The 15,969-nt window shown below is 37.6% G+C and overlaps 1 protein-coding gene across 2 annotated transcripts; it reads left to right on the forward strand.

Moving 5' to 3' along the window:
* The first annotated feature begins 329 nt into the window (after nucleotides 1-329).
* Nucleotides 330-15,701, forward strand: LOC128698595 (V-type proton ATPase subunit S1). Of its 2 annotated transcripts, XM_053790925.2 has the most exons (11): nucleotides 330-452; nucleotides 1,143-1,260; nucleotides 2,845-2,985; nucleotides 4,165-4,294; nucleotides 5,028-5,110; nucleotides 5,303-5,448; nucleotides 8,192-8,323; nucleotides 9,489-9,570; nucleotides 11,416-11,544; nucleotides 13,912-14,167; nucleotides 14,745-15,701. In XM_053790925.2, the coding sequence occupies exons 1-10, from the start codon at nucleotides 355-357 to the stop codon at nucleotides 14,116-14,118; spliced, it is 1,266 nt and encodes a 421-aa protein (XP_053646900.2). In that variant the 5' UTR covers nucleotides 330-354; the 3' UTR covers nucleotides 14,119-14,167; nucleotides 14,745-15,701. The 2 variants fall into 2 exon arrangements, with proteins under 2 accessions (XP_053646900.2, XP_053646899.2); XM_053790924.2 differs by lacking the exon at nucleotides 14,745-15,701 and having other exon boundaries at nucleotides 13,912-14,692.
* The last annotated feature ends 268 nt before the right edge of the window (nucleotides 15,702-15,969 follow it).

The following is a 15,969-nucleotide window of genomic DNA, read 5'->3' on the forward strand; positions in this document are numbered from 1 at the left end:
TTTTTTTGTAGAAATCCTTCTATATAAATTTTTTAACAGTTAAATCCCACTTTTAACATAGAAAGTAAATAAAAAAAATAGAACATTAATCTATATGAAAGTTTTTAATAGTTAAATCCCTCTTTTAGCATAGAAAGCAAAAATGAAAAAAAAATAGAACATTCTCCTGCAATATAAGATTTTAACCGTTAAATCCACTTTTACTACAACCAATAAAGATAAAAATGTTTTTAAAACACAAATCTCTACTGCAATTTCTCTCCTTATAAGAAAAATTTGACTTTTGTTAGTGTGGATTACTCGTGTTTGTAGTTTTATTGACAATCATATGATCAGTGTAACAGCTGACTCAAGATGGCAGGCAGCATCCTCACCACCCTCGCTCTTTTCTCCCTGATTTGTGCCTCTCTGGCCAAGGATCACGTCCCTGTGCTCATATGGAACACTCAACAGTACGTAATAACGCCGGTGGCGAGGGCGAAATGTTGCGTAAGTGGAAACGTAGTGCAGGTGATGTGTTTTATCGTGGCGGTGTTTCGCTCTCCTTCCTTTGGCAAATTATTGGCATTTAGGATCGGAACTAAGCGCTAAACCCGCAGGGGGTAAGAACTCTGCAGAATAGGATGTACTAACGTGTGGAGAGACCACCGAGGGCGAAAAGGACGCAGGAGCTTTCACGAAAAAAAAGGCTCCTGAAGAGCGAAACGTTACCGCAATAAAAATGTCACATTAATTGCAGCTGTGTACACTTACCAGACATATATATGTGTATGTTGTACCTTGAGGAAGAGGGGAAAGCCTTTTTACCCCTGGTAATAAGTTTATTTACTAAACGTGTAGCGCAGTATAATCCTCCGGGTTTAGCGCTTTCCCTTGATTATAATAATAATAATAATAATAATAATAATAATAATAATAATAATAATAATAATAATACTAAACGAGTATTGATTGCTCTGGTCTTGGTTGTATTTTGTTTTAGGCAAATTTATTTTAGTTTATTTAGGTACAGGTTCACATAAACATAATTATCATACCTAGTTTAAATTACCTAAGATAACCCCCCCCCCCAAAAAAAAAAAAAAAAATCAGTGACTTATTTTCACTGGGGTGTATTGTGAATTTTTTTTTTCTATTGCCAGGGCTCAAGGAGGTCTTCCAGCAGTGTCAGCTTTACAATATATTAACTATGGAACCTTTCAATCAAAATATCTGGAACCTTTCAAGCCAAAGAATATTCTCCTCTTTCTGCAAGATGCGGTAAGATCTGTTTCATTAATGTTTTTGTAGAAAATGTAGAAATTTCTCGTTAGGAATATACAGGAGTCCTTCCCCATGGGTGATACATTACAAGATGTACTGCGGATGCCCAAAACTGTGGATGGTAGTGAACCCTACATACAATTTGTTTTTATTGACATATTTATGATAACTTTTAATTGACAAATTACATTCAGTAAGGCATTACAAACATTAAATAATGATAAAATACATACCACCACCACCTGCTACTGCCATCACTGCCACCACCATGTTTTATGTACTCTTTATTCAAACATTAAAAAAGACATAATGAAATCAGGCTATAATAAAAAAAATCCACTGGGGTCCTTGTATATCCTTGTATTCAGATATTTAGGAGTGGACGTGTCAGCAGATGGGTTTATGAAGGATGAGGTGAATCACAGAATTGATGAGGGGAAAAGGGTGAGTGGTGCACTTAGGAGTCTGTGGAGACAAAGAACTTTGTCCTTGGAGGCAAAGAGGGGAATGTATGAGAGTATAGTTTTACCAACGCTCTTATATGGGTGTGAAGCGTGGGTGATGAATGTTGCAGCGAGGAGAAGGCTGGAGGCAGTGGAGATGTCATGTCTGAGGGCAATGTGTGGTGTGAATATAATGCAGAGAATTTGTAGTTTGGAAGTTAGGAGGAGGTGCGGGATTACCAAAACTGTTGTCCAGAGGGCTGAGGAAGGGTTGTTGAGGTGGTTCGGACATGTGGAGGGAATGGAGCGAAACAGAATGACTTCAAGAGTGAATAAATCTGTAGTGGAGGGAAGGTGGGGTAGGGGTCAGCCTAGGAAGGGTTGGAGGGAGGGGGTAAAGGAGGTTTTGTGTGCTAGGAGCAAGTGTGCATGAGCGTATTTGATAGGAGTGAATGGAGACAAATTGTTTTTAATACTTGATGTGCCTTTGGAGTGTGAGCAAACTAACATTTATGAAGGGATTCAGGGAAACCGGCAGGCCTGACTTGAGCCCTGGAGATGGGAAGTACAGTGCCTGCACTCTGAAGGAGGGGTGTTAATGTTGCAGTTTAAAAACTGTAGTGTAAAGCACCCCTCTGGCAAGACAGTGATGGAGTGAATGATGATGAAAGTTTTTCTTTTTTGGGCCACCCTGCCTTGGTGGGAATTGGCCAATGTGTTAATAAAAAAAAATGAAACCTCAAATTGCAACCTCCTTAATATTTTCAGGCCAAGGTAAACCATGGAAACCGAATCTGTGGATATGGGGGTTCTACTGTATGGTATATAGTATCTTGTGTGGAGTTTGATATTTACGAAAAGTTCCTAAATAATCCCCCTCGCCTCTCAGAAAGTAAAGGCTTGTACTTTCAATCCATAAAATATTGTCACTGCCTGAGTAAACAGACTGAAAATTATCTTGTTGATTACCCAACAGGATAATTTGAAAACTAATGATCCTGGCCCATCTTGCCTGAGGTTTACTACCATATGAAAGTCACAAGCAGAATAAAGACTTAACAATAATTTTAAATGATGCAACAGCTTCAATCTCTTAATTACTATGGATATATATTATATAATAATTTCTTTACCCCAGCTGAGTGTTGAAGATCTCTCAAGCCATGCCTCTGAATTGCACCATTTAAACCACTGGATGGAAACCAGCCATTCACTGTACCTGCCCAATGTTGAGAATGCTGCTCACCTAGCCCATGACCTTCCTTCACATGGATATAATGTGAGTGGTGTATTTTTCTTGCTGCTTAAAGTATGTAGTCTCTCCTCACTTAAAGACAGAGTTGCGTTCCTAAGACCACATCTTTAAACAAATTCATCACTAAGTGAGGAGCATACTATAATGATAATGGGTTTGCGTCGGCCATCTTTGATATCGTTTTAATGTCACCTTTGCACCATTTATAACATTTCTGGTATATTTTTAAATGTTTATTCAGTAGTGTACTGTATATTGTAATAAACAGAATAGAGGAAATCAGCTCTAATATACATTATTTAGGTATGCATACTGGTCAGAGAGCCTGTCATAAGTCCAAGTCGTCAGTAAACGAGTGCGTTGCTAAGTGAGGAGACTGTATTGTTGAAATTATAGGTGAAATTGGATTTATTTTGTCATTGTTTCCTATGCTAAATGGTGAGAGTGCAGCTCTATACAGTTCATTAGCATCATATTATAGCATAAATTTATTCATTACTTTGCATCCTGTTAAAGGTAATTAGACCTCAGTGTGAGGTTGATGTTGAAGCTAAAACCTGCGCAGTCAGTAAACATCAAGATGAATCAGTGCTTATATAAAAGGTTACCCTTCCTGTCTGTATGATAACAAATGGAAGCCCCTATATCCTTCAAACTTCAACAGTTTTAAGGATGAAACAAATGGTTTAGGGTCACTTGGAACATCAAAACTGTTCTTCTCCTTTTAATTTTATTAATTTTTATTATAATCTTGCATAAGGCTGTTTTAAATCTTTTATTCAAATATTGGTACATTTGTTTTATAATTGATTCATTACTTTTGCCCTAATTTAAGCACTTAGTTACCTAATTTTCTAAAGCTTTCAGCATGCTGTTAATATAATATGCAATACTAGAGCTAAGTTGCAGTCTTTATCAGTCCTGTGTTTTATATTTGGCTTATTTAATTGTGTGTATTACCTACAAACCAGATTGAATACGTAAGTATACCTCCAACATTAATGAAGGGAAAACAGGTGCAAAGCATGCTCTTGTGTAAATGGTTCTTGCTATAGGGGTTTATCAAATAATGCATTGGTTTGATAAAGCTCTGTACAGCAAACAGTTGTCACAGTAGAAGCTTCCTCTGTAGTTGTATGGTCATTGAAACCAGATATATTGCTGTCAAGTTTTAGCAACTACAGTATATTTGTGTTCGAGTAGGTGGTGGTTCTGGAGCCTGGTGTTCCATCTGCTGGATTAAACCTGAAGCAGCAAGACAAAAATCTTGTAGTGGTCAAACTACCCTCGACTATCACTAATCCCAGCAGGCGAAGAGCCCTGCAAAAAGCTGGTAAGATTCTGTGATTACTGCTCTTGTATCATTAACAATTATTCAAAATAAGTAGCTGTGTAATTTTTTTCTGATTTCATTTTAATAACTTTTTTATGTTTTAAATATTGAACTGCCTTTTAATATAGCTGCCTTGAGTTGACAGTGAAAATTGCATCTTTTTACACACACAGTGTGTTTTATTATTGAACTTAGTTATTAGAATTTTAAAAATGAAAATATAGGAAAAGTGTCAGTATCGGTATCGGCTGAAAATTTACCCAGTTGCCATTCCGTTTGTAGCTTATGGTTTCCCGTCTGTAGTAATTTCAAAATTGCATTGTGACCATCGTGGAATAAGTCATTGAAATGAAGTTAGTTGCTCGAATTTTATTTTTATATATAGTATGTAGTACATTATACTTTTTTATACATTGATGCTGCTTATTGGCTCTTGATCCAAGGAATTTGAACTAACCTCCCCTTGGATCAAACCTGATTGCCTTCCATATCCCAGATGGTATATGGCCCTTACAAGTTGAGCAAGCTCCCAAGAATATTTCGTAATAGTGTAGTGAACCGGTTATGTACAGCATATGTACCAAATTTATAGTACATTAAGCTTTAATAAAGGTTTTATGTAATTAATTCCCTAGCATCAGGAAACACTTGACCGGTTTCCTGACAAACATTATACCTACCTACTCTGGAATAATAATGATTTGAAACCTGGAAACTACTAAACCCATTTCAGATGAGGTGATGGAGAATGTCATCTCTAAGGTTGGAGCTCAGAGAGCATTCACTGTTATCTTCACCGGTCTGAAACCATCTGTGGTCAGTTCACAATACAAGTTATTTGACTTAAAATATATTTAAATGTTATGAATGTTTAATATTAATGTTTGTTTTGTCCGTCTTAAGTGTTAATAGTATTTCTCAGTTTTAACTTCCAAAAGTTTGGGTGTTAGCCTGTTTAGTTGTTAGTGTCTATCATTGCAGTGTTCTTCTATACAAGTCTCATTTCAGGAGGATCGCAGTGAGCAATATGAGGAAAGGATCAGAGTTGCTCGCTCGTTGCAGGCTGTTGAAGCCTCTCCATTAACAAGCTTCCATAACTCCTCATGTGTCAAGATTTATCTTTACAACAGCACTGTGCTAACACTTAATGAAGAGTGAGTTTTATGAGTATTTCTTAAGTTTTTCTACTCTGATGTGAGCACTGTACATACAGCACATGATTATAATGAGAAAATACTGCAGTGAAACAATAACAGAACATGACAGTAATACTCAAGATAGCTTTAAAATTCAGGTTAAACAGGCCTGTGAGTTAGAATGGTTGGATGTGAGTAGAACCTGCCTAGCATGGGCCAGTAAGCATTCTGCAGTGCTGTTCTTATGTCACATTAGAAGGTAGAAAATTGAATGCACTCATTACTCAGGAGAGGTTGTATCAGCAGTTGGGTCTATGAAGGATGAATAACAATGTAGAATAGATGAGGGGATTAAAATCTGTGAAAGGAATGTAAGAAGGATAAATCAGCATAGTGGTGCAGTTTTTTTTTTTTTTTTAGTATGAAACAATGGAGACAAAGAACCTTATCCATGGAAACAAAAAAGGGAAATGTACTTGAGTATAGTGGTCAAAACTTGTAGGGTGTGAAGCATGAGTTTTAACCCTTTCAGGGTCGCCAGGCCCTCTCTGAGACTTGTTCTCAGGGTCACCAAATTTTCAAAAAAAAAAAAAAAAAATTTCTTATGAAAAATAGAGAATCTTTTCCCAATCATAATGACACCAAAAGTATGAAATTTGATAGAAAACTTACGGAATTATACTCTCGTGAAGTTAGCTGTCTCGATGATATTTACGCATCAGCAATTTTGCCCACTTTGAGCTCTATTTTCGGCCAAATCCAGTGTACTAGTCGACAAAAATCATGACTATTTCGCTAGAACTCCATTTTTTCTATCGAATGAGTACAAGAAACCACCTATTTACCGATTTCAACTATCCAATAAAGTGGTCAGAGTTTAGCAATTTTGCCAATTTCACACAAATTTCAAAAGATGCCAATTTCCAAATAGGGTTCAGAATAAACAAGAAAGACATTCCTGGCACTAAAATAACATTTCCTCTGTTCATTAGTCATGTCCCCAGGCCCCTCTTACATTCTTTTGCTTTCCACTTTGAATTTTTATTCTCACAAAAAATAGAAGATTTACTGTTATGCAGACTACTGCATTAGTGTAGAAATGGTATAAATAATATCAGAGCACTTGTGAAAGAATATTAGACTCACCAGTTGATGTGTATTGGATGCGTAGCATGATTTGTTTACTTTTGAACTTTTGTAAAAATCGAACATTTCTGCTACTTTGAGCTCAATTTCAAGGTACTTTTCATTGTAAAACCAGTCAAAATCATCTCAGTTTCTGTAATATGTCTTCCATTCTATAAAATGAGACCAGGAAAACTAGAATACAACAATAAATACCATACGAAAATACAGTGCAAAGTCGCTGTTTTAATCCCAAAACACGGTCAAGTTTTTTTTTTCTCATTACGCACTGTGTGCTGCAGGATTATTTTTATACTGTGCACAATGACCACATAGACCCATTCTTTCATATGTAGGCCTACCAGCTTTCACTAGAATTTAGGCGTATTAGTATGTCAAAAACCCTGGTGCGTAAGCCGTACTAGTACGTCCAAAACCCTGAAAGGGTTAACTATTGCAGTGAGGTGGAGGTTGGAGGCCGTGGAGACATCATGTTTGAGGGCAATGTGCAGTGTGAATAATTATGCATGGGCTGCCTAACTCTCACAAACATAGCATCCCGCTGCAACCCATCACATCAGGAATTGGTAGCACTTCACACAAGCTAACAGGGACACTAGATATATAATTTCCCAAACTTCTAGGTACAATCAGCCAGGCACACCTTATATATTTAGGTGGTGGTCTAAATCACATCAAATATTACTGAATTTGAAGATTAGATGGTAAGGCTACCAAAAGTATTATTCGGAGAGCTAAGGAGAGGTTATTGAGATGGTTTGAACATTTAGAGAGGGTAATGTATAAATGCAGGATGGAAGGAGGGAGGGGTAGGGGTTGGCCCTGGAATTAAAGGGCATGTGTAAAGGTGGTTTTAAGTGCTAGGGGCTTGGACATCCATCAGGCTTGTGTGAGCACATTTAGATAGGAGTGAGTAGAAGCAAGTTTTTTTTTTTATTATGTCTTGCATGCTGTTGGTGTGAGCAAGATAACATTTATGAAGGGGTCATTTATGAAGGTATTCAGAGAAATTAGTTAGCCAGACTTGAGTCCTGGAGGTGGAAAGTACACTGCCTGCACTCTGAAAGAGGGGTGGGATGTTGCAGTTAGAAGGGCCATATGAACTGTGATGTCAACACGCTTCTTTCAAGGCTTTAAATGAGAAAGTGTTGCTTTTTTGGGGGGGGGAAGCACACTCCCAGCTGGTATGAAAAATAAAAATAAAGTGTTTCAGCAAGGAACAGATTGGAGGCGATTGAATTGCTTACAGAAATTTTGTGCAAGAATAAGGAATGAAAACATGAAGTGTGTTTTGATTTAAAGGGTAATTGAAAGAGCGGAAGAGGGATTTAGATAGTTTAGTTCTGTAAACAAAATATCGGTTACCTGTATCCAATTTTAAGTTTTACTCTTAAAACCAATCCTGATACTGAATTTTGTTAACTGCTGAATCCACCAGGTTGTTAATGAACAAAACAGGGTTTGACTTGATCCTAGTGAAGGACTCTTTAATTAATGGAATTGGAGTTACCCTTTTCCTAGTCAGATCAGATTCTCTCATATTACCCAGGAACTATATGAAGCTTATGAGTTTAGTGCTTTTCTGTATGTTATTAATAATTATAATCTTTTACAGACAAATTGTTATTGATGAATCAAAAGCCTCAGGTGGAGATACTGGGCACTGTCTTAATGATGATGCTAACATTTTGATCAAGTACCAAAGTGTGGACTTTCCTTCAAGAAAGTTACATAAGGTTCAGTTTACGTAAGTATTGGTTTGTATACCTTTTATGCGTATTTTATTAACCAAAATGTTTTCAACTGGTAATGTTTTGTACATTTTGGTTTTATTCTATACTGTAATAATATTAGATTGTGTATAATTGCTAGGTGTCAGGGAAAAGGGTGGAAAAGTGTGTGAAAATTATAGAGCAACAAGCCTGTTGAGTATACCAGGTCAAGTGCATGGTGGAATTATTATTGAAAGAGTTGAGAATCAGATAGAAAAGTAGGATTGCAGAGGACCAAGGAGGGTTTAGGAAGGGCAGGGTATGCATAGACAAAGTGGTTCTATTGAAGCTTGTAAGTGAATAATACTCATATAAATGTAGGGCTGTACGTTGTTGCTGCTTTGGTGCATGCATTGTTCAGGATCTTTTGCTTAACAGTGGCTAGCTTCATCTGGCCCCTACATGTTAGAAACTCCCCTTGCCACTGGATTAGAGTTCCCTGCCTTTATGATTTGGATCCTGGTTTCTTGCCTGTATTCTGCAGCTGTCCTTGCTGTGATTTAGGGTGCTAATGGCACAGCTCATAGTGGGTCATTAAAAGCTGCTGGACAGAATTAATGGTTTGGAAAGATGATTTCTACATTACTGATAATGCCTGGGGACCACAGAGATACCTTGCTTCTCCAGCTGTTCTGAGCAAGTTGTCAACTGGTGATTTAGGCATCAAGCTGGCCACTAAGGCTCTGACTGTGGTGAGAAACAACACAGGAGGCAAAACAAGAGTGGAAAACTTAGATAATCCTTACTGGGGTCTAGAGAGGGAAATCATATAGGAAAGTGTTGTTCCTAGTGGGTCTTCAGGTGCATTAGTTTTGTTCTTTGCTGACCATTTAGGTGCATTTGTATTCATAGTGGGCATTCAGGTGAATTGGTTGTTGCTAGTGGGTCTTTAGGTGTGTGGTTTTGCTCCTGTGGGATTTTCAGGTACATTGTTCCTAGAGGTATCTTCAGGTTTTTGTGTGCTTCAGTGGGTATTCAGATTGTCATATTGGGTCATTGGACCCCTGATGTAAAAAATTTTTTTTCAGCCTTCAAAACTATCTATTATTATACGAAACAAAGTTTTGTAATTGTTAATCATTACCAATTTCGTTTTTAACTGCATTTTTTCTGTAGCTTTATTTTTTCTATTATTTTCAGGTACCACTTTAGGAAAGCATTGGGACGGTGGTCACTGACACACATTGATGGCCTTTTTGACAATGATGTAATAGGCTTCATGGTTAGTATATTTTATTATGAAAATTTCTTTGTCTTGACAGTGTCTTGTGTGTATAGAAACAATGTAGGTCCACACATTAATCCTTAAACTGTATCCGACTTACTAGTACACAATTTTTTGTACCTTCAGATCTGCCACCTACCAATATTTTTACCTTAGCACAACTCTTTGGGTCATCTTCAATCTATTCATACATTTGAAAAATTCTAAGGCCAGCAGCATCCACACAGTGTATCATTAACTATTCAGGTGATGACTGTCTTGACATAATAGTATGTCTCACTAGTAACAGTACACAATGAACCAGGAACTGTTGCTCTACCACCAGCTTCTTTAACAGCAAATAGGGTTTGGAAGTGGCATGAGGATGACTTGTTCATTCTAACAGACTTATTCATGATACTAACAGTGGAATCCAGTCAGAGTGCACTAAATATATTTAAACCAGGATAACCCAGTAAGGTCAAATACTGTGAATTGTTTCCATGTTTTGAGGAATATTACACTGAAACAACTCTATATATAATAAGTATTCCTCGTACAGTGCAACTAGAATTTTAACCTGAGCTAGTGGTCGTGCCCTGTCATTGAGATGTCACCCTAATTTTTGAGGTGTGCACTATCGTTCACTTGCACGAGCACAAATTGCAAGAATGGCAAGATAAGTGGTTGCTTGAATTCAACCCCAATAAATGCAAGGCAATGAAGATTGGGGAAGAAGCAAGAAGACTGGAAACTAGGTATAGATTAAAGGGATATAGGCTGCAGAGCTCACTCAAAAGAAAAAGACCTAGGGGTGAGCATTGTGCCCAGTATAATGCCAGAGGCTCACATCAACTGAATAACCTCTGCAACTAATTCCCATTGGCAAATCTAAGAGTAGCCTTTATGAATCTCAACAGTAATTCTAGGCCCTTTATACGACATACATTAGGCCCATCATGGAGAATACAACACCAGTATGGAACCTGCCTCTGAAAAAGCATGTTAAGAAACTGCAGAAGTATGCAGCAAGGTTTGAGCCAAGGGGCATGTGCTATGAGGAGAGGCTAACAGAATTGGACCTAATGTCATTAGGTCCAATTCTGTTAGCCTCTCCTCATAGCACATTGGAGGGCAGAAGAACCAGGAAGAGGTATATAACTTATAAAGTACTTGGGGAAAATGATAAGGTAGACAGTGGTAGGTTGACAGACAGGAACTTTGGGGAGATTGTTGGAAGTTACAGGAACAAATGAGCCACAGGGATACTAGGGTAATCAATATATGGAATGATTATGGTGAGGAAGTGGTGGAGGACCTATGAGGCAGAAGGGGGATAAACCCCTCAAGGGAGGTTCCTTGATGCTGGTAAGGGGCTCTTGATCTAGGGAATTGGATCTGTGCTCCAGTTCCCTGAATTAAGCCTGAATACCTTCCATCCCCCCCCACCCACAGGTGCTGTATAATCCTACAGGTTTAGCATTCCCCCATGATTATAATGAGGGAGGGGGGGCCCAATCTGAAGAGTGGCAAGTTAAGAGGCAGGGCCATGATCCGAGAATCAACCCCCACAACTGAAAATAGGTGCATGCATGTGTATCAGGCCCCCCTCCACACATTTTATGACCTAGGCTATCTTGTACCCTGTAATATATATCTACAATAAAAATTGCAGTTTAGCATTTTAAAGAGCTGTGGTTAATAGAAAAAAGTAACATTTAGTGGTCAAAAAGTCAATTTTTGAACAGTATTTATCAAGCACAGAAAATATATTTTATAGTTACACTTGTACAGTAATACCCTGTTAACTATCTACCTCAAATTGACAGTTGATGAATTTCAAAATGTATTTTTCCTTTACAGCCAGAAAATTCTGACATCAGTGGCATCCCATTGGGCTTGTCATATGCCTGCGCACAGACCGTGAAATTTGGGGCAAACGAGACAGATCAAAATGGCACACATTATGGGATGATTCTGAATGGTGTTCAGGTATGAGCAGTTTTTGCATCTCCAACTTTAATTACATAATTTAAAAATTTCTAATTTTTCGTGCAGAGCTGCATGAAAAATGATTTTCTCTTGTCATTTATATCCACTTTTATTTTCAGTACTGGTACATGTAGTCATCAACAACAACAAAAAAAATGCTGCATAATTCAGTGTAATACTGAATTATGCAGTATTTTTTTTACAAAATGTTTATAAAAAAATTGCATTAAATTTGCAGATGCACATCACTGTACTTGTAAAACTAATGAACTTTTAATTTTTGCAAATTCCATATGCACACTATTTTGGGCAAGCCTGAATTTAATGACCATTACAATCAGTTATGAGGATAACAAAAAGATTAGGTGATGAAAGATTGAATATCAGATTGGAGGGAGAGAGTATGGAGGAGGTGAACGTATTCAGATATTTGGGAGTGGACGTGTCAGCGGATGGGTCTATGAAAGATGGGGTGAATCATAGAATTGATGAGGGAAAAAGAGTGAGTGGTGCACTTAGGAGTCTGTGGAGACAAAGAACTTTGTCCTTGGAGGCAAAGAGGGGAATGTATGAGAGTATAGTTTTACCAACGCTCTTATATGGGTGTGAAGCGTGGGTGATGAATGTTGCAGCGAGGAGAAGGCTGGAGGCAGTGGAGATGTCATGTCTGAGGGCAATGTGTGGTGTGAATATAATGCAGAGAATTCGTAGTTTGGAAGTTAGGAGGAGGTGCGGGATTACCAAAACTGTTGTCCAGAGGGCTGAGGAAGGGTTGTTGAGGTGGTTCGGACATGTAGAGAGAATGGAGCGAAACAGAATGACTTCAAGAGTGTATCAGTCTGTAGTGGAAGGAAGGCGGGGTAGGGGTCGGCCTAGGAAGGGTTGGAGGGAGGGGGTAAAGGAGGTTTTGTGTGCGAGGGGCTTGGACTTCCAGCAGGCATGCGTGAGCGTGTTTGATAGGAGTGAATGGAGACAAATGGTTTTTAATACTTGACGTGCTGTTGGAGTGTGAGCAAAGTAACATTTATGAAGGGATTCAGGGAAACCGGCAGGCCGGACTTGAGTCCTGGAGATGGGAAGTACAGTGCCTGCACTCTGAAGGAGGGGTGTTAATGTTGCAGTTTAAAAACTGTAGTGTAAAGCACCCTTCTGGCAAGACAGTGATGGAGTGAATGATGGTGAAAGTTTTTCTTTTTCGGGCCACCCTGCCTTGGTGGGAATCGGCCGGTGTGATAATAAAAAATAAAAAAAAATACAATCAGTTAAATTATTGAACTTGTGGAATTGATTACATATAAAAATATCAAAAAGGGTTGGAAAGAGGGGGTAAAGGAGGTTTTGTGGGCGAGGGGCTTGGACTTCCAGCAAGCGTGCATGAGCGTGTTAGATAGGAGTGAATGGAGACGAATGATACTTGGGACCTGACGATCTGTTGGAGTGTGAGCAGGGTAATATTTAGTGAAGGGATTCAGGGAAACCGGTTATTTTCATATAGTCGGACTTGAGTCCTGGAAATGGGAAGTACAATGCCTGCACTTTAAAGGAGGGGTTTGGGATATTGGCAGTTTGGAGGGATATGTTGTGTATCTTTATATGTATATGCTTCTAAACTGTTGTATTCTGAGCACCTCTGCAAAAGCAGTGATAATGTGCGAGTGTGGTGAAAGTGTTGAATGATGATGAAAGTATTTTCTTTTTGGGGATTTTCTTTCTTTTTTGGGTCACCCTGCCTCGGTGGGAGACGACCGACTTGTTGGAAAAAAAAAAAAATAAAGAGTAAATGTTTGTGTACATATACAATACTGTAAGTAGACCATAATGTTAGGTTGAGGTGTTACTGTGTAGAGGTGTAAACAAAATTTGAGTAAAAGGTAACTGAACGTCAGAGCAGAGTGAAAATTATGAAGGTGCGGATGAGTTGTAATTGGTAGGAGTGAATGGGATTAAGACAGGTATATCTGAAGAAATGAGCTGAAGGGGAAGTATCTATAATGTTAAACAAGTGTGAAAAGGAATACATGTGTAAATAATTTTAGAACAAGTGTCAAGCAAGAACTTGGTTATCAGAAACATATTTGCACCTGGTGATGAGAACAGCAAGTTCATGCAGTTCCTTGGGAATTTATGGTAATCAGGTTTGATCCAAGAAAGGATAGGGTAGCTTGAGTTCCTTTGACCAAGAGCTTTCTGCTAGCAACCAGGCACCCATGTAAAGGGCCCTGTTGTGATTAATGTAATGCCTAATTGATTATTAAAAAAGTCATATTACAAAAGCAGTTAATTTTTTTTTCTTAACCCTTCAGCTGTATAACCCTTGTGGTTTAGCACTTTTTGATTATAATTATAATAATAATCTTAACCCTTCAGATGCAACCGTTCTCGTTGAAGCCCAGCTTTGATGATGCCTGGGACTGTGTAGGCTTCTTCACTGTATCTATCTGGATGAGTCTTCTAGCAACTCTGCTGATGGTAATCATTCTCTCCATTGGGATGTACATGCTGAGTGACATCAAGACCATGGATCGCTTTGATGACCCTAAGGGGCAGCCCATCATGGTGCCAGTTGCTGACTAAATACCAGCCTCATTGTGGTTTCAAATGCTACTTATTAATCAGCTAAAATGTATGGAACCAAAAATCTTTGTTCAATCATGAACCCTATAACTGAAAATAATATTGGATTTAGTCTGAAATTATAGGCTTAATGTCCTTACAGTATAATGAATCCATGACTAACCCACAAATTAGAATAGCTGATTTATTTGCATATTCTGGATTATTAATTCTCTAGTGAAGGTTTGAAATGTACTATATCTTGAATTTGTGGTTTAGTTGTGAATTCTTCCAGCTATAGTATTGTAACTTATCATTGCAGTGAATTATTGTGACTTACGTTTCCATCTGCTATACAACTGCTTATAGTATTTATAACATAACTATCCATGCAAGTCACTGTTGAAAAAAAAATATTAAAGAATATGTAATGTAACTGTAGTTCAATATTTATGTAATGAAAAAGTAGTATCCTGCTTATGTAAGGATGAGTTGTGCATAAATGGGATTTTTTCAATGTATATTTGGGTGTTTTGTCAATAGTGAATATTTGTAACTTGTATACATTACCAACCAAAGTTTTGTGACTTTCATAGCCCTCCCAAAAATAGTTGTTAAATGCAATATTCTTGATTTTTACATTTTAGATGCATCAAAGTTATTGGAAAAAAATGGCTCCAAATTACAGCTGCTACTGTAGTGAAGACTCAAAATAAATGTAACAGAAAACCAGGAGTAATATTAATACAGAATTATTAACCCATAAACGGTCCAAACGTATATATGTTTTTTCAACATTTGAAAGTATGTAAAAAAGCTTTGATCTATTTTTTTTTTCTTTTGGTTATTTTCAGATATATGTAAAAATAACGTAGATCTACTTTTGTAGCACTACACGTGAATGTAGATCTGCTTGGACCGTTTACGGGTTAATAAGTGGGAGGGGGGGGGGGGGAGCAGTGCTAAACTTGTATGGGTCATTCAGCATCTTTGGGAGGGGAGTTACAGGAGGCAAACAGGTCAGATCAAATTTCTTGGATCGAGAGCTCACTGAAGGATAGTATTTCATAGTTATTCCTCTCCCCGATGTTAGTCCCTTGTTTAGTTAAAATGCCATTTTAAAAATGGCAACATTTGAGGTTAATATGTGTAGGTCAAGTTTGTTTGTAATATAGATATTTGAATGTCATGTCTATTTTGCTCTTAACATATCTTGTAATGTTCTTAGGCCTCCAGCACGACCTGTGAGAACCAAGACAGTTCAAGTAATATTTTGCTTCGAGTAGCTGCACAAAGTTTATGAACAAGGGGAACTAGAATAGACTAATTATATCCTGGATTGTAGTTATTTAACATGTAATTTTTCTCTTTTGTGTATATTTATTTTTCCCCAAAGATAGTCATCTTTATGCTTGTATACAAGTGCTAAATGTTAATTTTGTAAATAGTGCAAAGTCATTCTTAATGTTGAGTGTTTTTCTGTAATTAATAACCAACATTCCAGATACTCAATGATGTGGTCATTGTCAGCACCACTTACCTTATTATGTATTATATTTATGTATATGTACAGCTATATTTAAAATAAAAGGTGTTATGGAGAATTGAACTTAATTTATCAACTGCATTATGATTATGTAATCTGGCACAGTCCTAGGATTATACAAGTGTGTAGGGAAGCCCCAATTCTGTAAGGGTTGTACAGCATTGTGGAATGGGAGGTACGGTAAGACCTCGACATACCAGGGATTATCCAAGTGTCTTAAATTAAAACAAAAAAAAAAAAAGGTTCTCTACTGCATTTCGTATATTTCCCTGCACATGCTGACGCGATCTCTTATTTCAAATTTTATATATAGGTATAAATGAATA

The sequence above is a fragment of the Cherax quadricarinatus genome, chromosome 88, assembly GCF_038502225.1.
Source record: "Cherax quadricarinatus isolate ZL_2023a chromosome 88, ASM3850222v1, whole genome shotgun sequence".
Classification (NCBI taxonomy): domain Eukaryota; kingdom Metazoa; phylum Arthropoda; class Malacostraca; order Decapoda; family Parastacidae; genus Cherax; species Cherax quadricarinatus.

Excerpts from the sequence above, each read along its gene's own strand:
- LOC128698595 (XM_053790925.2), top strand. The coding sequence starts at position 355 with ATGGCAGGCAGCATCCTCACCACCCTCGCTCTTTTCTCCCTGATTTGT. Across the intron at positions 9,571-11,415 it reads ATGATGTAATAGGCTTCATG|CCAGAAAATTCTGACATCAG; the intron begins GTTAGTATATTT and ends TTTCCTTTACAG. Across the intron at positions 11,545-13,911 it reads TGATTCTGAATGGTGTTCAG|ATGCAACCGTTCTCGTTGAA; the intron begins GTATGAGCAGTT and ends TTAACCCTTCAG.